Raw genomic sequence first — 25,293 nt, forward strand, 5'->3', positions numbered from 1 at the left:
AAGGTGGGCGGCATTCGCATTTTAATCGGCACTATGATGCAGTGCCGAGCGCAAGGTTGTATGAGGTCTTTGTAAGCCTGCAGTTGAAACTTGCCATTGCTGCAGCACAAAACGTGCAACGCTGTTATGCATGAAGTCTGTTATCAGTATCTCTTTTTGGATTTGTTACGTGTTGGACTTCTCTTACAGGGGCAAAATGAAATCGAATTGAGCTAATACATTGTCTCAAAGCAGGTCTCATTACCTTGCACTTGCAACTGTTCTTTTTCGTTCAGTGATTAAATAAACAAAAATGCAATTTGTGAAGATGAGCAGTCGTATTTTCTTCTGAAAGCAGTTTTCTTCAAGTGTGCATATAATTAACGTTGGCTGGACGGTTTTTGTTCACTAGCTTGTATTGAGTTTTTTAGCGTTTCATTTTTTATTATTGTTATAGGTTTGACATTTCTGTCTAGGTTATTCTTTAGCTCTTGCCGCTTATAAATAATGTCAGAATGGTAAGGTACCTTTATTCTTCTCTGATAAAAAGATGGTGGAGCCCAGGCAACTGCTGCAGAGAACGAAAGAGAGGAGGAAGGGGGCATCCAGAGCCCCATTGCATCTGCAGCTGATGACAGTGAGGAGGAAGGGGCTGTGCACAGTCCCCGGGAGCCTGTACCACATCTTACGGTAAAAGGAGAATAGTTATGCTTTTGTCATGCTGTGGCAGGAGTGGTTAGATTTTGCTCTTATTTTTCTACATACCTTTTAAAAATGGCATCTTTTTCACCAAATTACCACTAGCAATGGGGTAGAGCATCACTTGTTGCAACGAAATGCCCCATTCGTCTCTAATTAGCATGAATCCTTCACACTATTTCACCAACAGTGATAGCTGTTGGGTACACCTGAGACATTAGAATGTGAGACTGTGGCACCCTCTGTGACTTCCGGGCTGAAGCAGCTTAGCGCAGGAGATATTACTGCCACGATGCGTCAACTGATGAATCGGTGATGCATTCGGGCAGTTATTGCAGATATTCCACAGGAATTTTGTATAGGCCCGCCTACCTTCCTCTCTATGCAGTACTGTACATTCCTTATCTCAACGTGAGCCTGAGGCACACTCAGTGAGACTCTGGCAGAAGCAGTTTACTGGATGCTTCAGACACTCTTCCGCGGATTCCGGAATCTCAACCCCCTATACCTCCACTTCACAGCTATCGCTGCAAAAAAAGTTCTGGTGCTGTTTAATCCTTCTGATTTCCACCACATTATTTTCTGTTCTGCATCGTTCCCACTGGTCCTTTGACACCCTTGAATACCCTGGAATTTGAAAATGCCATTTTCAAGGTCTGGAAAACCCTGGAATTTTTCACATTCCTTGAAAACCTTTGATTTTCCATCTGTTTCTTGTTCCCATGGAGCTGCTAGTGCAAATTACGCTTTCCGAAGTCAGAACCATAGTTCCGAAACCAGTGGAAAGTCTTCGTAAAATCCAGGGGAAACCTCAGACAGCACAACCGGCGGTAGGATTCGAACCCACCACCTCCCCGTGCTGAAGACTGGGAGGTGGTGGGTTTGAATCCTACCACCGGCTGTGCTGTCTGAGGTTTTCCCTGGGTTTTCCGGCAGACCTTCCAGGCGAAGGTCGGCACAGTTCCCCCTGAAGTCGGCCCAGGAAACATATTAACCCCCCTGTCCCCCACTCCTTCCTGCTGTCCTCTCTCTGTCTGTACGCCGCTCTAACATGCAATAAAAGAAAAAAGCAGGATCTAGCACTCTTTGCAATAGGAATCAGCTGCAGGAAATTAACGGCACACTCCGTTATATTCATCAACTTTCCTTTCTGTCATATGATCTTTAACATTCAGGAGTCGTCAGTCACTTCTGTGAACTGATCACTATTGTGCAGTCCCCATGTATTCTCTCACGTGATACCTGTAGCTCATAAATATTTTTGCAAAGTGTTGAAGCCCTGGTCATAAACTGTGTTTTACGTCCCAGACAACATGACAGCAGTACCTTGAAACGTCCTTGAAAAACCCTTGAAATTTTGTTCCAAAATGCAATGTGAACCATCGTTCTATCTGTGAAAACATTTACTTTTTACATTTTTGTATTGCTTTTCAACGAACTTTGTTACGAATTTTGAGATATCAGAACATCGTAACCTTTCAAATTGCTTTTGTTGAAAGTGACCAGTGAACACACAGGGTAGTTCCCTTAGATCATGTACTTCCTTCCCTGTTTACTTCTTGTAAAAGGAAAAATTGATATACATATTGTTAAGTATCGATTGACGGTTAAGCTTGACAGCAGGAGAAATGAAGCGGAAGGCGCTGTTTAATACAAAAAGGGAAGGAATGCTATGGGCTCGAAAGCTGGCGTCCTGAAACCGATGATGACGATCGTGGTGTTGAGGGTGGGATTTTGTCTCACGATATGTATAAAGTGTGATAGCCATCTTTGGAACAAACTTTGCCAAGTAATCTGTTAAGAAACATATATTTGTGTAAGCAGGAGGCTGGTTATGTCATGACAGAACCAGTAGCACAAGAGAGAGGCTTAAAACAAAGCAAAATTGCTGTTCCTTCTTAATGGGATGCCATATTGGCAACATTCAAAACTATTTATGAGTGATGGTCACTATTGTGATGCCAATAATATTGAGAGTTCTACCAGCAATTTGATATACTATCTGTTTTCTACAAAACTGTCATCGGTGCTGACTGTCGACTGTGGATTTATACACTTTTTTTTTTAACCCTTTACAGGTTTCTTTTTAAAAATGGTGAGAGCAGCACTGATGCCTTTTTTGTGGGTGGGTTACGTGTACAGGCCGATGTCCTGTGGGAAAGAGCATGTAACTACTGGCCGACCAATTACCTAAAATTAATTAATGAACTTTTTAACTAGATGTTTTTGAAAAATGTGAGACAGCAGAATTGGTGGCAATTATTATTTGAATACTTTTTTTTCCTTCTTAAATGACCTGAAATGAGCACATACTTTTAGATATAAATCGCCAAGCTTCGGTATGCAAATGAGGCGAAATCAGAACTACGCTCTTCTTGAGCGCAGAAATGACATCACTTTAGCTTATCTGGGCCAGAAAGCGGTCTATCTGACCAACAGATCAACATTCATTTCAATCAGCTGAATCTCTACAAAATGTGTGGCCCTCCGACGTGAACACCCTTTCCCTCTTTTTGTGCTCGAGAAGTGCGTGGTTTCATTCTCTGCTCATTTGCACAGCAAAATTTGGTGATGTATATTTCAAAGTACTTTCTTGCTTCAGGATATTTAAAAAAGAGCATGGACTTAAATAATGGCTGGCTCGAATTCTGCTATCTCAAATTTTCCTGAAAGCATGTAATAAATAGGTTAATGCATTTTAGGTAATTAGTTGTTCAGTAGTCAATGCTCTTTCCTACAGGATGTCTGCCTGGCCACGTACGCCGCTCATAGCCACAGTTGCTTCGCGACGCTAACAAGGAATAAATATAAAAAAAATGTCTGCCTGGCCACATAACCCACCTGTGAAAACTGCATCTAGGTAGCTTCCATAGCTTTATTATAAAAATTCTGTAAAGGATAAAAATAAATGCCCTGTATAGTATACAAAGTATATTATGTAGATTATTGTTAATACTTTATATATGTAATGTCTTTACATGGCGTTTGGTCATATGCATACCTGCCAACTCTCCCGATTCATCCGGGGGACTCCCGGATTCGGACCTGCTTGTACAATTGTACGACACAGAAGCAAATCTCCCGGAAAATGCAGATTCCCCCTCTATATCTCAAACGCCTGCTTTTTTCCTGGACACACAAAAGAAAGCGTTAATCCAATACCAGCCCAATTGCCATCGGCATCGCTGCCGCTTCCCGGAGCCTCTATGTTATGGAGTTCAGGGGTTCTGGTCATGGTTCTAGTTCTAGCACTTCTAGTTTCCGGGTATTTCCTCCATGTTTTCGGGCGACAAAGGTGCCTTTGCAGTGTTTCTGCCTTGCGTATTGCACATCACAGTGCAGGGCAGTTCAGCATCGCAAAGAGAGCGGAGTTTATACTGAAGCAGATATTTTAAACTGATGCATGTTACTTAACCTTTCCTCACATCACCCACATGAAGTCAAAGTATTTGACCTCTCTGGCTAATGAGGGTATGAGGATGAGGACTTGTGAGAATGTTTTCTGTTTGCGGTACATGATTTATATGTGAATTTAAGATGATGGCCTTTTGTCATTGAATCTAATGCTAGGACATTATGTAGAGTTCATGTTCAGCCTTATTATGCTCTGTGATCTTCCTGTGAACATGGAAAATCAGTTTTCACCCTCTGTCTATGGCTGAACCCTGACTTCCCTCGTTACACATCCGTGCACTCAATGGAGAGTAAAGCATGCTTGCAACACACAATTTGGAAAAGTTAGCTGCGTATGTTACAGAGTATCGACCTGAAATTCCCGTAGGTTCTGTTAGGGTTCAAGTTCATGTGTGAAGGTCCTGTTACTGTGAGTTCTGCGACGCACTTATCAGACCTAACCTGTTTATGAAAAGCTTAAACCTCTTTGGAAGCAGGCTTGATGTACAGAATAAGTGTGTGGAAACTGCTGTAGATGCTATCTAAACGAAAAAATTATTTTGGGGCTACAAAATGTGTAGTAGAAACAGCAGTAATCTTTTTCCCCATACAATTAAGCTATCATCTTTATTTTTCCGCTGTCTGTTCAGAGTTCAGTTATTTGCCACCCAAAAAATTTTCATTTCCATGTGATGTATACCTATATAGCCAGATTTTACCATGTTTTATGTCTCCCGAAATAAAACCCGATTTGTTCAAAAACATAATACCTGAAAACACAAGAGTCTATTTATAGTTTTGGGCGTTATGTGTGCCTAATGCACGGCACAAGTAGTATGAAGGAAAGTAGTAAGAAAGTTTTGGAAAAAGGCAAACCTGGCTTGGTGCAAACAGTATCCACATATAGTTGCAGTAAGAATTACTGGCCATGCTTCATTGTCAATCTTGCCTCGTGGTTAGGGAAAGCAAGAAATGCGGGTGTTTACACAGCTTTGCTGTAGTCTACATTGGTTAACTATGGTACATTTTCCGTAGTTCTAGACAGTGGTGAGCCATTATCTGGACGTTTCTTGGTTTGGTTCTGGTGCAGTTCAGAGATGACACGAGCAGTGTCAATTTGGTCCAGTTCCGGTTCGCAGTGATGGAAGTGCTGTGCCATTTGTGCCAAACTGCACCAATCACGGTGCTGCGCCATCCTGCGCCGTAGAGGGTGTTTGTGCTGCATTTGTGCCAAAGCGCAGAGTAGGCGACTACTTCGCAGTCCACGAAGATCGCGTGCGTCACGAGAAAACAAAACCTGAAATTAACAAGGCGCACCAGCGTTTGACCAAATTTAAATGTGAGGGGGAGCTGCCGCAGCGACTTACTAGCCTGCTGATCGGTCAAACCCGATGCCAGCTAGGTTCCAATGATGTCACTCCAACAATTGTGCTGTTTCTTTTGTGTTATCTTTTGAGTTTTCCCTAAGCTCAGGGACATGTTGCAAATGTCAAGTATGCACCAACTGGCTTGCATCTTGTTTCTATCTTCATCGCTATCCAAGCTGAGAGGCACGAGGTGATCTCCACACTAAGACCACTTTTGGATTGCTAAGGGTAGCTTGGCGTGTCTCTGAAGATATCGTTTAGGGCTGTTGTTGACGGTCACTGTAACTCGCTACCTTTGCATGAGGATCGCTAGGCTCTTCGACAACGAAACACACTGCGTATGTGGGCACACAGTTCACACTGGCTCTGCACTGACTCCTCAGAAGCGGCTATGCCAAGTTAGGCTCGCCGATCTTGCGCCTGTATATTGAGTGGGAAATTGCCCAAGACACAACGAAACTGAAATTAACCTGGAAAGCGCTCATTCCACATTATAAATGAGGAACCATGCACTCACAAGGCCCACAGACAGCAGATTGCCAAGCTGCACCATGCTGCGCCAAAACTCAGATTTTTCCTGTGCCAGAACACTTCGAGGCACTTCCATCACTGGGTTCGCCTGAAGCGTAACCTTTTGTTTCTTTTCTGTTTTGATTAGACACCCCAGTATGCACCACCTTCAAAGGCTGTGCGGGAAAGGCTGCTGTCATCTCAATAACATCTGATGTGATATCAAATGCCCTATTTTTAATACTTGTAGGAGGGGGATGCTGAAGTACAGCAGATGCCAGTAATGCTTACATGGACACTTTATCATGTTGACTACAGTATGGACAGCTTGTTGTATGCAGTTCAAAAAGCTTTTGTCCCGATCTGCTCTGTAATGCTTAGGTCTGTTGAGGGGGTGTTGGCTCGTTTCGACCTCCAGATATGCTCAATGTGGTTCCCGCATAGGTGCGTGTAAAAGCCGTGTGTGTGCATATTTTTGTGTGGAATGAAATATAAGTAGAAAAGGTACTGACAAGGAAAAAATAATCTGTCCAGCATTCATTTTACATTTAGGAGTGACAAACTGCTATGCATAATGTTTTTCTTTGGTCCAGTTTCAAACTGGACATCATGAATGACTGGACTGATTATATTTCAGTTTCTTAACTTTGTAACAGAAGACCCCGACTGTATGCATCCCACAGATGGACACACAGATTTTCGCACCTAACCTGATTCTGTCCAGCCATTCCAATCGCATGCCCCAGATTTCCCTTCTGTGTATCTTTACAGTTTTTCTGGTTTTGGACACAAATCTGGGACTGCTTTTGCATGGGGCAAACAAACGTCGTTCCTATAAATGCCCAAATTGTAATAAAACATGTCAACAATACCACCAAACATTCAGCAGTGTTTTAAGAGCAGGGTAAATAACCCCACACTGTTCATATAACATGAAAATATGCTTTCTCGTAATTACATACTCCTGCACTCTATTTGCAACTTTCGTTGGTGACAGTTTGTTCAGTGCATCAAAAGAAATAAATATAGCCTTGTCAGTGTACTTTACAAAATTGTAAGCTGCTGTGTAGCATTCTTTCACCATATTGCACTTCTGCTCTGCACAACACACTTCTACACATCCTCTACACAAGGGTTACAAATTAGGTTCCAAAAGTTTGACCTGCGTTATAAACAAAATAGCTCTCCTTCTTTTGAGTGTACTAATACCACTTTACTTTGATGCAAGTCTCACAACTCTGCATTAGCAGTTCAATGCTTCTGAAAAAGTACCTCATTATCTGATCTCCAAAATGTTGGAGTATTGTATCATAAACTTCGGCATCATTGGTGAAATTCCTTAGGATTGAAAAAAGTTAGCTTCTACGCTGATCATTAGGTAATCCTTGTGGCTGGTGAGAAGCATTTGAGTTGAGAACCCTCTTGGATCATGTTATTCGGAAGCTGTCAAGGACTGCTTTCCATCTTGAGCGATGTTGGGCTTATCAGTTCCTCCAATGTTGTATTGCCAGGATGGTCTCTGACGGTCTTGTGCTGCCTCAGACTCATATCATGTTTGGTTGTTTCATAGTCAGTCTGTTCAGTTCAGGTCAGTAAGTGTGTCCCAGCAGCTTGTACCAGGCCACTGGGTTACTGCTGCTCTTAGACTTAGGTATAAACATGAGCTTTTGGTCACCGGTGTCTGTTGAATAGTTGTTTTGTTTTGCGATCCTTCACCTTTGGCTGGGTAGATGTCTGGACAATAGCATTTAAACAAATTTTTAGTGTTGCAACTATCATGACACATTGGGGTAATCAGCATTGATCTTTGTGCATATTACCACCTCTGTTTACACATCCTAAGCTAGAATTTTTCAGTGTTTTGATAAAATCCTAGAGGAAGAAAAGACTTTCTTCATAGCTTCAGAGCAAATTTATTATCCTATCCATTGGAAATTTATTATCCTAAAGTTATTCAATATTAGGGGTAGGTACAAGTGTGTGTTGTATGGCTGATGTAAACGACTACTGTAATCCTTAAACTTCATACCAACTAGTACTGTTTCTTCATTCATGATTCTATTTCAAACCCAATCTGTGCTGCACTTTGTCATGCTTGCAAGGAATTCTAGTGCAGCAAAGGTAAAAATTCATCACTCAGGTTACTACATAGCTGCGCAGCATTTGATGTGGCGCATGGCGAACCATGCTCACAGCATTCTGCAATTACCTATTTTGGAACCTGGTTCTATGATATAACATCCAAGCTTCTTGCTCGATGATTTGCCGTGTTTCACCTGAAAAGGGGAATTCACTTACTTTTGAAGATCTTAGACAGCATGTATTATTGGAACAATTATTAAACAATATAGATATCAACACGTGGCTAAAGTAAAAGAGTATTGCATTGAACAATGTCGTGCGCATAAAATAATTGCTGATGTTACAACTGTTTAGAAATATTGCATTGTCACTGCTATAAAAATGTCCAACAAAGCTGATCCTATCAGTCTTGCTCTCAGCTGACAGAAGACATCAGTGAGGATGCCTTAGAAGCAGCTCCACTTCCTCCAAAGAAGCCAATGGATAATCGTCCTTTAGAGCCCATTGAAGGGGAGCTGGACTTTGAGGATGATACACCAGCAGATGATCCTCTACAATCTGGTGCAGATGAGTGCTTGACAAAAGAGCACCTGGGAGACTCCCATCAGTCAAAGGCAGGTAGCCTACACTCAAGCAGTGTTTTCACTTGCGAGATTTTCTGTGGTCCCGCACCTGTTTTAGCCGACAAACAGCTGTGAAAATTGTGCCTCGTGGTACAGGAAACAACCCTTTATGTTCACAGCATATCTCGCAAAAAAGTACGAATGGATGGGGCAAGTCAAAGTGCATGAAGCAACTCCTTTATTCACATGAGGGCTATCGTAAGCCTCAACAATTTCCAGTGCAGTACACAAACTTGAGCGTACGTTGAGCGTAACAGGCAAAGTGTCACATTGAGTAGCCATGGTGGCAGCCCTTCTAAAATAGATCGTTGAGGGCAAAAAGTATGTGGCACTAGTGCTGCCGGTGAAAGAACACACAATACACTGAACTGGAATTCAGTGCTATTTCCGCAGCTTTTCCCATATGTCATGCAAAATGGTGCGAGAAATAGAAACTTAGATGCAAACAAGATGCTGGAAGCCAGCGATAGAATGTGCTGTACAATGGTGATGGCCATGGCACTCTGCAGATGTGATTGTAACTTTATGGCTCATACATTGAAGAACTTATACTATATCTGTGTGCATTATTTAGATGCATTGCACGAATGCATGTAACGTTTTTGGTATTTTCTTCTTTAGGACGACAACTTGGAAGAAGGCGAAGCTGAAGATGATGGTGAAGTGTCCGATGTCAGTGGTGTATGTACTTGTATAATTCTAATATGGAGGGTGTCCTTTGCCTTCTGCTGAGCTGTCATTGTCTTATTTTCCATCTGTTGCTCAGACGGAGCTGTCACCACAAGATGATGACCTCGAAGAAGGAGAACTCCAGGATGGAACCACTTCAGGAAGTCGTAAGGCTCAGCCGCGACCCATCTGCCGTTTTTTTAACAAGGGACAGTGCACATGGGGCACTTCATGTCGTTTCATTCATCCTGGTGTGAATGACAGAGGGAACTATAACATGTTTGCTCCCCCGCCACATCCCCCTAAGCCACCTGGAGGAGGAATGCCTCCCATTGCACCTGGAGCTATGATGGTGAGGACCTTTTCTCTTTTTTGTACATGTTTTTGGTGTCTTTTGGCGCTGCATGTTGCATTTTGTTTTCTAAAGTTAGTAACATACAAATCAGGTGTCACTTTTTATAAAAATTTGACAGGCCTAATTGAATATGGTGTACAAATTAGATGCAGATTTTGAATTTGAAGTACAGACTTAATTTTATGAATATATTAGTATGGTGTGAATAATGCTGTGGTAAAGACCTCCACTCCCGGAAAGTTCTTAACTCACGAGGTGTATATTAAAACTAACTGTTGTCCTGTTGTTTTCCTGACATATCCATGTTTTAGGAAGCATTAAGTGACTGCACTGCTAAAACTGGTAATTGTTTTATTGGGTGCTTGTATAGCTTTCAAAATAACTCTTTTTGTACAGAATTAAGACATCTAACTATACCAAGAAAAAAAATTAACTCTATACATGTTTTCTTCTTTTTTTAAATTTTTTATTTTGCCACATGGGCACTGAGGAACAGCTTACTGCATAAATCAATGAAAAACCTGCTGATATTGCATAGAGTACTGCAGAACACTAGGGGAAAATGTAGTCTTAAAGGTAACGCATGTATGGAAGAGTGCTTTTTTTATAGTGCATGTAATTACACCTACAAAGATTCTTTTCTTGTACAATGTGCTCCATCGTGCAATTGTGCATGGAATTGCACAATACCCATGATAAGAATGTGAGTGGAGACAAAGAGAGCCCTAGCTTTCACATATATGCTATGTGCAGACTTTTTGGTGCATGCATGTTCTATGTTTTTAGAGTATTCTCAAATTTTGTGGTGTGGCAAACACCAAATATGCTCTTCACTGTTGCTGGGAATACAATAAAAGGGGGGAAAGTGTACCAAAGGGGGCTGGTAAGCTAAAGCTTATTCTTATTATTAAAGCTTAAAGGGGTTATGAAACCATTTCCAAACATTTAAAGAAATAACATTTTAAAGATTGATTTACAATTGACTTTGATTTTGTCTGCTAAACATGCATATCAAAATGCTATGTTTCTGCGATCCTGCGTTACAAAGGTACATAATGCAATCCGAAGGTCGTGCGCTGGGTGTGCTCCTCCGTCGCTCTTAACTCTTCATCTCCTGCCCATTTTTGGAGTTATGTTTTTGAGTGGAGAAAGGAAGTGCATACTTTTCTGTTGCCATGGCAACGTAAAGGAAGCTGGCCTCCGGAGAAGGCCTTCGATATCATGGCCTTCGGGCACTTTGGACAAGCACGCACAGCTAAAACGTCATTTCCCGTCTGACTGCCGACTGCCGATGCCTCTCGGCAGTCGCAGTTTTATAAACCAAACAGTTAAATAACAGTTCAAGTGACGAATGTGCGACCTTGCCTGTTGAAGCCATGGGCTACAACGTATGAAATGGAGCCATACATTTAGTGGGTTGCATGTGGTTTCTCAACCCCTTCAAGCTTTTTAGCTTACCAGCTCCCTTTGGTACACTTCCCCCCTTATTGCATTTTTTTTACGTCTACTCGTCAGCCGCATTGTTTTTACCCGTTGCTGGGAATACTCTGTGATCCATTTGCTTGGCTATACATATGTTTGTGTGAAGGGATAAAAGTTCTTTTTTATACAAGCAAACTTCAAAGTTTCCATCTGCATTTAAGCGAGGTGGTGCGGCGATGGACATCGGGCCCCCCTTGCCACCGCTTCCACCACCATTGCCCGTGGACGAACTTCCCCCTGTGGAATCTGCGTGGGAAAGGGGCCTACGTCATGCCAAGGAGCTTATGAAGAGAGCCTCGAGGAGAAAGGAACAGGAGCCGGATTTTGAAGACAAGCGTCTCAACCTAGGCCTGTTGGAATTGGATAAGGAGAACACAGAGTACTATTTGAGTGGTGGGGGAACTCAATGTCCACAGCCACTTACCAGTCCCCCTTACCTCCACGAAAGAGGGGAGAGGGGGACTGGTCATAGGAGATACCACGGCGAAACTGATGGGTTCTATGGGTGGGTAAACTTGTGCATAATATAGTAGAGTACACCACTAGACATGTATTTCGCTTTCAGCTATGAGGACACTGAACAGCTGGACCATGCTGAGAGGGAAGCTAGAGAGTACTGGCGTGGTGGACGAGGCTATGAAAACTTTGAGGTGCGATGGAATAGACCTGAATTTGAACATAGGGTAGGTTTTCTGAAATCACTGCTGTCAGTGTTTAAAATGTTATCCCTGGGATGTTTAAGAACGGAGCTGCAAGAACTGTCATATCTGGATTTCATCTCGCATATAACATGAAAAGGAATGCTGTATGTACAGTGAAACCCGCGTGTATAACGATATTGACGGTAATCACGAATTCCATCGTTATACGGGGTACATTGTTAAACGAGGGCTGACCTAAATAGCGCGTCCCGGAAAAGTCGCACGCCACCCCGCGTGTAGCAAAAAAAAAAAAAGAAACAGATGCTGAAAAAGAAAAAACGAGAAGCTGTGTGACATCGCAGTGGCTTGGGAGAACAGCGATCAGAACTCGTGGAGGGATCCAGACAACATAGCAGGACAACTGGCAACACTACACGTCACCATTCCACAAGTCGGCTTCACCTAACGCCTGCGTGCTTTAGGAGAAGCTCGCTTTAGAACACTGTCGCGCGACTCGCAACTAGGCCTTTTGAATCATCTCGCGAATTTGAGCAGCATTGGCCAAATACGGAGACAAAAAAGCGTTACCACCTACCTCTTTCACTGACAGTATTGGAAAATGAACAGTGGCTGTCGAACGGGACAGCGTCCAACATCGTTATACGAGTACTCTGAACCGCGGTCTTCATCGCTATACGCCGGTCGTTTCCCCATAGAACCAATGTATATTTTGACAGTAAAATCATGAACCATCGTTTTACGAGGGATATCGTTATACGCGATATCGCTATACGCGGGTTTTACTGTACTCGCATAATTTCCACATTTTCTCTCTCTCTCTCTCTTTAAAAAAGTAAGAAAAGTTGGAGATGTGCAAACTATACGTGGTGTCACTGGTTGGGATTTCCCAGTTATGGGATTCTCCCGTTCCTGTCTCATCATACGGTAAATAACAGGTGTACAAGTCTAACAGAACAGTAGTTTTATCTGTTAGATGAAGTTGACATTCTTTGAGCTTTTCAACACAATATCAGGAGACACCATATCTCATGCTGCACATATCTGCTGGGATATCGGCTCAAGTGGCGGCGGTCATTGCGTACCATCCATTCCACTTGCGGATTATCCTTGAACGGTCTGTTGACACTCACATCGAATGGTTGAAAGCCTTGTGTTAAAGGAACTGTAAGGTGAAATATAACCACAATGTTTCGAGGTACCATCATGTAGAACTTGCTGGTGTGATCATACACACAAGTCATCACCTCTCAGTTCTTCATACATATAACACTTCACCAGCTCCCGTGGCGTAGTGGTTAAGATGATCGCTTTCCACGCCGAGACTGGGAGGTGACACGGGTTCGAATCCTGTCACCGGCTGTGCTGTCTGGTTTTCCCTGGGTTTTCCGAAGACTTTCCAGACGAATGTCGGCACAGTTCCCCCTGAAGTCGGCCCAGGACACATACTAACCCCCTGTCCCCCACTTCTTCCTGCTGTCCTCTCTCTGTCTGTCCACGTCTGTACGCCGCTCATAGCCACAGTTGCTTCGCGGTGCTAACACGGAATTAAAAAAAAAAAAAAACATATAACACTTCTAGAAACTGAGAGGTGGCGACCATCAACGTTTGCAAAGAACAAAGTTGGACTCTGCCCCAGATTGGCGGACAGGCATCACTTGACATTGAAGTACAACCTAACGCATTTCAGACAAGTTACTAATTATCATTAGACTTTTTTTGAAGAACAGCAGCAATTCTTGAAAAGTTTGGTTTAAACTGGTAACTGTTGTAACGTCAGAGTTCCGTGCCTGCAAGATGATCTGTGCCTACTGTTGGCCTTTCTCTCAGTGTTTCTGTGTCGTCTGCTCTCGACTCGCTGTATTGCTGCTGTTTGCAAAACCTCACATCCAAGCAACTTAAACGTGTGTGGTTTGCGGTCTTGTGTTCCGAAATACACAGACCGTGCACCTTCGCAATGAAATGTCTGATGTATTGCCTAGTCGCTTGCGTTCTCAATGGGTGGCACGCGAATTGCTGCAGAGTTGGGGCGTTTCTGGAGTCCTCTAACTTGCTTTGCGCTCAATATACATCACAGCTATTAGTATCTGAAGCATCCAGGTTACAAGCTTTCAGAAAATCATACGGTTTCTACAGGTTTACCATTCACTTTACAGTTCCTTTAATGATGGTAATGACATCATCCTGTAATGACAGGCGGTTCGGTCCTAATATATATGAACATTGTCTTCACGCTACTGATGAGATGGCATCTGGAGCTGTCCAGCACCATCAATTATGTGAACCCCAACATACGTACCACCTGATCAGTTGGAAATGATGCACAGTACCATTTATTCATGACTGCTTTCTTCGCCGGTGTTTGCTTTGTCGCTATCTGCCCACAGCTCATTGTGCTCCGTTCCGTTCAAAGCGTTAGGCAAGCTATATTTGTTAAACACACACACACGACATCGTCGGGCACAAGCGTCCAAAATCCACTGAGCTGGCGCAATTCTTGATCTCTCCCTGTTGCTTCGGCTCTCTTCTAACATTTACTTCCAATACCTGAAACTGCCTTGCCGCCGCTAAATGGTTGCTGCATTCAGTGGTAAAAGCGATAACTCAGCTGTGACTACGCCATGACGGTCAGTCCCATATGCATTCCTTCGTTTGTTTCGTGCTGACTGGCACTGACAACCACACCACGTGGTATCGGTCGAGCTGCGCTATTGTCTCGCTCCCGCCTCTCCTCTGACCTTGTTGTTGCACGGATATTCGAATCTAAGACCCGACTTTGGAATACGGGGCCTTGGAGAAAAGGGTCCTTTTAGAACTGTTCTTCTTCTGGGCATCGTCCTCACAGTCTGTTTGAAATATCGGCAGCTTATACTTTGCTGGGTAGTTTTTGTAACCCATTGCTGCCACAAGACAAAACTGACTAAACCTCAGGCAAAAAGCAGGTCAATAACAAACAAAAAACAACCGTAACCGTGATGGTAGCTGTAGCAGTGCTGGTGGCGTTAGCATTGGTTGTGAAGTGGACATGGCAAAGACCATGTGGTAATAAGCAGCCAATCAACAGGAGGCTCTAGGCCAGCTAATCGTGCGCATACCTGTACGCAAGCATACACAAATGTTTTGTTTGTCTGCTTTTTCCCTTACTAAAGTAGGGTTGCACAAATGATCGAGTGGTACAAGTTACGCGAGTAAATACAGTAATTCCATTTCATCGTTTCATTGCACATCCCATGCACCCCACACTAAAAACCCATCCCCTGAAAGAAGGGTGGATTGAAAGCAGGGGAGGCCAGTGATATATTCTGCATTCAAGTAGTAATACGGTAATAATTTTATATATTAGTTCAGTTGTACTTCACCTTTCTCTATGAAATGCTGATAAAAGAAAGAAAAAAAAAACTGGACTCTGCTTTGCAGACTAAATCACTAAGCGAGCCATTGTAAAATACAGGTAGGTTCAGAGACACCATCCGTGATTTTTAATAAGGTGTGTACTCTATGAAAGCTGATTTGTGACCATGAGTTCACTTAGAATGATGCAAGAAGTATCTGTCCATTGTGAGTGAGATGTGACCACATGATGTTAGGAATGCTATAGAGGCATGTGCTTTGTTTTCAAGATGGCTGATGAATAGCAGCAACCCATCATGCTGCTGTTGCTGGCAAATTAAGTAGTTCGATGTAGATTTGGGTACATTAGCACTTTGTTTCTTTGTCCATATTCAGTTAAATACTTTAGTTCTGTCAAGTAACGTGGGAATTGGGCTAAAAACATTGAAATTTACATTGTTCTCTGGTTGTTAGGTGAACCATTTTACTAACAAGGTTTAATTGAAAGCTTCAAAAGCTGCAAATGTTTGCAACCATTATCGTTGCCATTATTGTATCATATCTATTTTATTTTAACATCAGCTTAGCTTCCATTTCTCATTGAGAATAATATGGCAAGCTGTAATGGCAGTAGTAATGGGTATAATAATTTCTTCAGGGTCATTTAAATATCTGTAGTGCTTAAACATGGTTTGTGTATGCTATCCTTCGGTATTGCAAGTCCAGGAGTGTTACAGTACAAATGCATTTGGACCAGTGTTATAATGAGACCGCGGATTTATATGCACTAAAAATCTGCGAAATATGTATGCATTTATGCAATGAAAATCATACAAATATTTTCTATGAATATCATACAAATATGCTCTAAAATAAGCAGCATCAACCTCTAAACATTTCTTTTCGAGTGACTGCTCGCTCGCATGCTCGCTTCTTGTCGCGTGACACGCTATGAGTTCCTAGATGCGAATAAAGGCTAGGAGATTTGAGGCAACACACTCTCAGTTTGTACTTGAGGTTCAAGAGTCAACGCACTGCATTATAGTGCTCAAGTTCCCATGACTGAAGGTTTGATGTTTGTCTGGTAGGATCAGCTTCTAAGTGGAGATGCTTCTCTTAACAGCCATTGTGGTTACAGGAGCTTAACGCAATTGTCGCAACCCGTGCAGAAGGCAACCCTACCAGAAGTCTACCATCCTATAGGATTATTCAACGACCACTTGGAATGCTTACCCCAAGTGTGTCGCGTTTACATTTGTATCCGGATGTTCCTAGCATACGTACGTCACTGTTGTGCATAGTCTCCCGCGTCGACCAATAGATTTCATGAGGTTACAACAGGTTACCTACGAAATTTTCACCTCCACAGAAATGTGTTGCAAGGTATTGAAGCTGGATAAAAACCTGCACCGTAACACTGTCTCCCTTTGTCATCGCTCCCCTCTTTCCGTATACTGCCCGTCGCGATATTTTGTTAAACTTTCTGCACATCTTGGCAGTCAAAGTGTGCACCTATGCAGAAACATGCAACATAAATCGAAAAATGCACTGAGCTGCAAAATATGCAATTTCACACTCTTTAAAACTGGTTCTGTGGCATTCATGCGGCCCCAAAACATGTAGATACCTATGTTTTGGGTTGGGCATACCCAGGAAAAACAACAAATGCATGCAAAACATGCAAATCTGTGGTCTGGTTATAATGCACAAAACAAATATAGCAAAGAAGTACAGCAATATTGTAGTATATCTATATTTGCAAAGTATTACTGCTACTGCTCACCTCTGACTTAGAGTGACACTGCTCTATCGCTTGTTACATGCAACATGTGGCTCTGTGGTATATTTGTTTACAACATAGACTACTACGTTGTTCAGCTTGAGAAACCGTTTTTGAACTTGATTTTGTAGGTGAAATGGTGGCTGGTTAGAATTTTTGAAGGTTCCCCATTTTCTAGCTTTGTATGAAAATTGATCCGGTGTACTACATTCCACAGGAACGGCGCGAAAAGGACCGACGTTTTGGCAGGTCATATGAGGGTAGGGATAGGTAAGTGTCATAAGAAGTTATCTTTGACTACTTGGAGCAGTCACTTGCGCTAACAATCCAGGTCACACACACCATAAGTACCATGGTTGTAAGGAGATTACGCGTTGTCTATGGCAGCACTTGTCAGCAACACCAACAGATAATTTTGTGTGGATAGAAGTAGTTTAAATGTCGGGTGCATTTGTCATGTTCGAAGTCACATGTGAATTGGCAGACCCACTGTGCATTCCTGACTCATATCTTTTTTATGCAGTTTCAAATGGCACCCTTATGTTTGAGATTTAGAGCTGTCTAGGTTCCTGTAAAACTTTTTGAGACCCCATGGGTTTTTACTGTTGATTATAATGCACTTGCTCACACACACACAATGAACAAGTTGTGGTCATCTGTTTTAGCACATACGGTAACTACGTCCATAATCAGTCAAGAGGGGACAGACAGCACAGCGTGGACAGAGAAAGGTGGCGAGAGGAACGCTTTTCAGAAGTGCAGCCATCCTCACGGTCTCGACCTGATGAATGGAGGGATCCGTGGAGGAGGTAACTTAGTACTGCTAACTTGCCATTTTCAGTTCTGTTCGTGAAATGGAGGTTGTCACCTCTTTTATTTTGGTTAATTGCAAAATTTTTCATAAAGTAACATAGCACTTTCTTTTTGTTTTCCAAGGTCGAAAACTCCAAAGGGTCGCCAGAGTCGGTCACGAGGCAGAAACCGTAGATCATTTTCGGGGTGTTCCTCACGGTCATTTTCATCTCGGTGAGTTTTGTTAAAGTGCCATCAAAATGTTACTGTTCCTAGCAAACCTATTCACCATACACAATTCCTGTATGTGCTTTGCAAGGGGTCATACCTAAGGCTCTAAATGCAGAGAGAAAAGTGCTAAAAGGAACAAGGTAAAAACTGGTCTTCTCGTGTTTAACCCTAGAACATAAGGCTCTATCTGTAATGTTGGTGGAAAAGTGTATAGCAAAAGGCACCTTTTTAGAGAAGATTGTTTTGGAACAGAATACAGTGAACCCTCGTTAATATGACCACTGCCGTTCCTGCGGATTTTGGTCATAAAGCAAATTGTCACGTTAACAAGAAACGCCTTTTCGCGGACTGGATGGGCGCACAACAAAAGCCTACGTAATTATGATTTATTTTCTGAAAAATCCGTTAACACTGTTTGCTTCGAAAAATTCTCAGTAATTTTTCTAAATGGACAATAGAACCGTCAATTGTGGACACCTTATACAATGTTCTTACGTTGCTAAAAAAAAAATAAGGCAACCTGTAGGGCTCCGCTTGCCTCCTTTGTCGCTCCTAACGCCGCTCTTCGTTCTGGCTGCCAAATGAGTCCTCTTCCGCTTTGTTCCGGCTATCCTTACGTGATGACAGTATCGGCACAGTGTAACCTGGTCCCGTAGTCTAGGCCTTTTTAAACACTTCAGTGGTGCAAAAGGCGATATGAGTATCCCGGGGTCAACAATTTCAGAGGTAATCCCAAACCTTGACGCACTATTTTAACATGTGTCACCGTCTGAGAGAGGTACGTGGTAGCCTCTCCTGGGGCTACTCTGAGGGTCGTGACGCGGTCATTGTCCGATAAATGGATTATGATATTAACGAGGGGGATTTACATGGTGGCAGAACGGTTCCCGAGGAAAATGGTCATAAAGCGAGTATGTCGTATTAATGGGGGTCATATTAATGAGGGTTCACTGTGTTGAAGATGCATTCGAATTATGAGGTGACTTGAGAAACATAGCGCCCGAATAAGGAGAAGTGGGATATAGTTGCCACATGCTCTCCAAAGCAAGTCTCCAGTCAAGGACCAATTCCCACAGAGTAGGGACTGGTTGGTTGTGTCAGTCAACTTGAACTCCTGGTAGCGCGAGTTGTAAAAAATACCACTGAAGTGCAAAAAAGCCATTATGCGTGGGCATAGCCAAATCAACTATGGTATTTTCGTAAAACCAGTTCCTCAAGTACCGACTGTTGAAAAAATGATAAAGTCTGACATTCACTTTGATCCTGTAGGACATCTCGGTCATCATACAGCTATTCACGGAGTTCATCATCCAGGAGTTCGTACTACAGTTCTGAAAGGTAAGGGTGAAGGTTTATTGAAACTTTTTAAATTTGTAATGAAAGGGAAAAGGTGTGTGTGTCTTTCTTTACATGGTGCATTGTGCTTGAGAAGAGAGAACAAAACAGGCACATAGGCTTCTCAAGCTCAACAACAACTTTATTTTTAAGATGATGAAAGTAGAGTTTCATCGCCAGGGGCGATACTCTACCCCATCTCCCGCTCAAAAGTACCACGTGCCCCGAAAATGTTCCCAAGCACCCAATTCACATTCATTGAATGTCAATTTGGTGGGTAATTCCTGTGATCCTTAGTTTTTGCATTCAATTTATTGGTGAAATATGTTACAGTAAAACCTCGTTAATTTGAAGTCGCTCGGTCCCCCCCCCCCCCCCCCCCCTCCTTCCTGCTGTCCTCTCTCCATCTGTCCTCATCTGAACGCCGCTCATAGCCAGAGTTTCTACAGTTCCGGTAGGTGCGCGATGGGTCATCTTCGTCAGCTTCGAATGGTTCCGATGACTGGGCTGCCGTACGCGAGCCACACGGCATTGCGTCACCAGCTTGCATGGCACAGTGGTTAGCGTGCTAGTCATGTCACGTCATGACTGGGAGGTACCCGGGTTCGAATCGCGTCATATGACAGCAGCCCAATTGTTGATGTTTGCGCCTACCGAAGATGTTGGAGATGTCATGATGCTGAATTTCGGAACCACGGAGCGCAAAATGTAGTTCTACACAAACAAACGGAGCACTCTGCCTCACAGCTGGTAATGAAGCCTGTTTATTGGCTGGTAATTTGAAACGTCATGTTCGGAGCTCTGCTCCCGATTGGACGGCAAAAGGATATACTTAGCCATGTGACGTATTCGTGATGGGGAGAGGTGCGCTGGTTACTCATCTTTGAAAGCATTTATATGGGTCATTGAGCTGGCGCGAGCCGAACAAAAATGTATATTTGGGTATTATACCTGTGTTCTTTCATGGGGTACCGTTATTTGTGAAATGTTTGGTAGCCTGTTTACGGCCCCTTTAACAACGGTAGGTATAACAGGAGCTCTTCTGGTTGCCCTTGTTCTTGCATTGCCACATTCTGAGCTGTGGTTTTCAGTAATACAGTGCAATCCCGTTCCTGTTAATTCGAACTTCCGAATAATTCAAGCTGATGCTCGGTTCGCATCAAAGTCGTGTATTTTAGTGGGGGGAAACGCCAGTAATTCGAACATATGAACGTGCGCAGCGGTTTATTCGAACAAGACTGCCCGGTCGCGCCTGCCTACGCACTGGCCTGGAAGCACGTGGCTGCGTGCCGGGGACACGTTTTCTTACTAAGTGTTAAGTTTACTTATTACTTGTAACAACATTATTTATAGAGGCGATACTTGTGCCAGACAAGAGGAGCAAGGAACAAATCACCATAATGGTGTGTCCAAACGCGACTGGCACAGAGCGATGCCGCTGACTCGTGGTCGGCAAAGCAAGTAAGCCTCTCTGGTTTAAGGGGATTAAAAGACACTTCCTGTTGACTTCACAACCAACAAAAAGGTGTGGATGATAGCTGATAGCTCTTGCAATTGGGTTGGCGATAGTCGCGTTCGCGGGGTTTGCAATTGAGTTAGGTTCAGCATCGCAAATTATGTTGAAATGATGTTGTGGCTTAAGAAACGAATGCAAATGCGCATAACACATTTTCTGCCCTGATATGTTTAGATACTTGCTTGTAAATAAATATTTTGGAATATCAATGAGACTCTTATTTCTGGCACCGCGAACATGCGGTAAGGCCTAGCGAACCATGGCTTGTCTCAGACGCATCTAGTATGCGCTGCCAGCCCTCATTCAGAACAACTCCCCTTAGTTCAAACTCTTTTATTCTAACAAATCTTTGATCCCCTTCGAGTTCGAATTGACAGGATTGCGCTGTAGTGGAGGTGGGGCTTTGTGGAGATAAAAAACATGGTCTGGCTCATGTAAGCCTGTGGCAGTGTTTTTGATCAATAAATTTGCCGAAGACAAACAGTAAAATAGTCCAAAGTGAACCTTTAATGCCACTGGAAGAGCCAACAGATGTACGTTTTCTGAAAGCAGTTGTGTTGACAGTAAGACACCAATGTGTAAGGAATATCACGGCTTTTCTATTTATGAGAAGTACTGCACAGACATATGTATTTAGGAAATGTTAATGATTCTAAAGTTATGTCAAGGAGTGGTATATAAGTTAAAGTGTTTGTTTTCATTTGTACTAAGAGTCTTGCTCCAGTGGACCTTTTTCACAACTCGGTATGCGTATGACCTTGAGTGCACCGGAGAAGGTTATCTCCGTGTTCAGTAGATGATGCTGGATGGGGACGACAGAAGTGGGGGCCAGTGGGGACACCGCGCAAACAGCGCGAGCTTGTCTGTCCCACTCCAGACCGGTTTTGGTTCTTTGTGCTACCCTCGTGGGTTTGTTTTGGCGCGCGCCAAGGGTGGTTCTCTGGAGAGCTGCTAGGATATGACGCGTCTGTGAAAAAGGTCCATAGACTTCAGAAAATCCCAGAGAGCTTAGTGCAACTTTGAACGATGGGAACTTACTTATCAGAAAGGAGAAGAAGGTCTCCAAACTGTTTCAGTTTCTCCTGTCTTGGCCGATTGTCCATGAGGTGTCAAGGTCAGCAAAAATAATACGTGAAGGGCTGTTCTCCCTTCCTCATGACAGTAATCTCCCAGGATGCAACACGTGCGCATGGAGCACTGGGATTTCCTGAAATCGTCTATTGTAAATGGCTCCGTTCTTCCTTGTAATGACTTCCGCAAGAAATGTGGAAACCTTTTAGCATTAGTTAAAGGTGTTCCAATTAACTTTTTCTCACTATGTTTATATAATTCTTTAGGTCATACTCACGAGGTGGCACACGATCACAGTCCCGCAGTCGCTCAAGGTCACGCTCACCTCTGGCTCCACCTGTTGGTTCTCGTTTCCGAAACGATGCACCAAACCCTCCCCGATACCCACCAGCCAGGTTGGGAATCATTCTTGAAGTGTACTTTGCTTTTCAATCACTCTTTACATTGTGTTCCTTACAGTCAGCCTCCTAATAACACCAGCAGCAAACCTGCACGTCCTACGCGTGTGTCTCCTGTGCTGGATCGTAGAAAACATCAAGCCTCGCCCCCTGTCCCAGCTGCTACACCTCCAGCTCGCAGTGCTGTGAACAAGAAAGGCCCGTCTGATACAACCAGGTACTGTTCTCCACTGGTTCACGTTTATAATGTCTACGAAGGACTGAGCTTGATTCAACTGAACCTAAATTCCTGCACATTACCTGGAGCATGACCCTTACGAAAGAGACATGTCATTCTGGCTAGAATAAGATGAAAATATCAAATTGTTTGGTTCAAGAAGAAAATGATTGCAATATAGTAGATTCCCGAATCTACTATATTGCTTTTTAAAAAAATGTTGGGTTGTTCAGTTTTGTACAGTTTTCTCAAGCAGTGCTTGAGATTTGCACGTCTAAGGACCTTCGAAGTGCAGTATTTGTTTCCCGCGTTTATATGATTGCTCGAGGAACCAGCATGTTCAAGAGACTGTGCTGTTACCTAACTATGTCATGTCAAGAAAAATAATATCGAAAGAATGAAGCACGAAGTCAGAGTAACTATTTAATACGTGAGCTTTCGGGCAGAGTCTGCCCTTCTTCAGACAAAATAAGCAGTTAAAACATTGTTTATATAAGGAGTGGGATCGGTGAGAGAAAGAATCAAAGAACAAAAGAGAAGCAACGCAAGGATGAAATCACAAAGAACAAAACAGAAGGCTATGCATTTGATAGATATCTGGCGCCAAGACCGTTGGAAGAAACGTACACCACTCTTACCGTTTGAATTTCTGCAGCTGCGCTTGTCCATTGAAAAGAAGAAAACTGTTAAATATAAGTTGCTTACAGCTAATGTGAATTCCGCGAAAAAATTACTTGTGCATTCAAAAGTTGGACAGTGACATGTTGTAAAAACAATGCATACACATTAAAATAATGAGGGTAGGGATTATACAATGCTAGGGTATAGGGGAAGCATAAATCATTATTGTGCATTAATCAATCAGTCACAAAATCAAATTAATTAACCATATGACAAGCATTTACCTCAGCATTGTTCATTGTTGGAACAGGTGGCGAAATATCAGTGTTCCTTTTCATCATGTGGTAAAGCGGACCGCTGTGTACATTTATACCATGGGGAACCAGACTGTGAAACTTTGCAATTAAAAACGATTCTCTATTCTTATGCTTATAATCGTTAGTGAAGCCGGATTCTAAAATTACAATCTTTAAATCTTCATTATAGTCGTGACCAGGGAGATTGAAATGCACAGATATGGGAGTCTGTCGTTTATGAACGATGTCACCTTTATGTCCATAATTGGTCAATTCTTGCAATTAAAACGTATTTGTTCCGATGAAAATAGTTTTTCCAAGCAATCCCAAAACATGTCTGTGGATTTCTTGAAATGAGGATACCCCCGCTCTTTAGTTAAAGATGCTCTACAGAAGTCATCCCAGAAACAGAGAGATTCTCTTTTCAAACCAGTAATTAAAAAGGAGGGGTCAAACTTAATTTTCGCTACTCAGTACAACAATGTTTTAAAAAAATGCAAAACAATTCTAGATCGTCATATTCACATTCTACATGCAGACAACAAATTAAAAGAAATATTCCCGCATGCTCCTACCGTAGCGTTTTGGCGCCACCGTAACATCCGCGACATAATTTGTTCCTCGAACGTACAAAAACAGCCCTCAGGCTGCACCCCTTGTAATAGGAAACAATGCCAAACTTGTAAACATATCTTTCCTTGCACTAGAATCAAAAGTCACGCCAGCAATTTTGAGTTCAAAATTGGACAACCTTTAAACTGTTGCTCATAGATGTGGTTTACAGTACATTGGAGAGTCTTGTAATTCCATGCGTGAAAGGTTTTATGGACACAAAGGTGACATCGTTCATAAACGACAGACTCCCATATCTGTACATTTCAGTCTCCCAGATCACGACTATAATGAAGGTTTAAAGATTGTAATTTTAGAATCCGGCTTCACTAGCGATTATAAGCGTAAGAATAGAGAATCGTTTTTAATTGCAAAGTTTCACAGTCTGGTTCCCCATGGTATAAATGTACATAGCGGCCCGCTTTACCACCTGATGAAAAGGAACATTGATATTTCGCCACCTGTTCCAACAATCAACAATGCTGTGGTAAATGCTTATCATTTGGTTAATTAATTTGATTTTGTGACTGATTGATTAATACACAATAATGATTTATGCTTCCCCTATACCCTAGCATTGTATAATCCCTACCCTCATTATTTTAATGTGTATGCATTGTTTTTACAACATGTCACTGTCCAGCTTTTGAATGCACAAGTAATTTTTTCGCAGAATTCACATTAGCTGTAAGCAACTTATATTTAACCGTTTTCTTCTTTTCAACGGACAAGCGCGGCTGCAGAAATTCAAACGGAAAGAGTGGTGTACGTTTCTTCCAACAGTCTTGGCGTCAGATATCTATCAAATGTATAGCCTTCTGTTTTGTTCTTTGATTCTTTCTCTCACCGATCCCACTCCTTATATAAGCAGTGTTTTAACTGCTTATTTTGTCTGAAGAAGGGCAGACTCTGCCCGAAAGCTCACATATTAAATAGTTACTCTGACTTCGTGCTTCATTCTTTCGATATTATTTTTCTTGACGACGTTTCATCAAGCTGGACTGTGTATTATTTTACCTTCTTGATCTCAACTATGTCATGTAGTAGAATTTCTTTTTGCTCGTTACTGCTTCATAGAGCACACATTGTGTATGATGTGATCTGCCAGTATCACTGTCACTGCAACAGAATCTTGCTGATGCATTCTGTCTGGTATGGTTTTTGGAGACATATGATGTCCTCTGCAAGTGTACTGAAATTTATTGGTCTGGCAATATATAGCTGAATTTATCCATTCTTGGATGGTACATAATTACCCTGCTATGCACATGGTGCC

At 42.5% G+C, this 25,293-nt stretch overlaps 1 protein-coding gene across 1 annotated transcript in view; it reads left to right on the forward strand.

The window, feature by feature from the left end:
• Positions 1–25,293, forward strand: part of LOC135377748 (zinc finger CCCH domain-containing protein 18-like) — a 40,039-nt gene that overhangs the window by 1,914 nt on the left and 12,832 nt on the right. Inside the window, exons 5-17 of the mRNA XM_064610392.1 lie at positions 530–669; positions 8,450–8,644; positions 9,275–9,334; positions 9,420–9,674; positions 11,321–11,664; positions 11,725–11,842; positions 17,146–17,198; positions 17,594–17,737; positions 17,865–17,954; positions 19,221–19,289; positions 20,640–20,747; positions 22,140–22,268; positions 22,333–22,488. Coding sequence (XP_064466462.1) covers positions 530–669; positions 8,450–8,644; positions 9,275–9,334; positions 9,420–9,674; positions 11,321–11,664; positions 11,725–11,842; positions 17,146–17,198; positions 17,594–17,737; positions 17,865–17,954; positions 19,221–19,289; positions 20,640–20,747; positions 22,140–22,268; positions 22,333–22,488 — 1,861 coding nt within the window. The remainder of the gene's footprint in view (positions 1–529; positions 670–8,449; positions 8,645–9,274; positions 9,335–9,419; positions 9,675–11,320; positions 11,665–11,724; positions 11,843–17,145; positions 17,199–17,593; positions 17,738–17,864; positions 17,955–19,220; positions 19,290–20,639; positions 20,748–22,139; positions 22,269–22,332; positions 22,489–25,293) is intronic.

The sequence above is a fragment of the Ornithodoros turicata genome, chromosome 1 (assembly GCF_037126465.1).
Source record: "Ornithodoros turicata isolate Travis chromosome 1, ASM3712646v1, whole genome shotgun sequence".
Lineage (NCBI taxonomy): Eukaryota > Metazoa > Arthropoda > Arachnida > Ixodida > Argasidae > Ornithodoros > Ornithodoros turicata.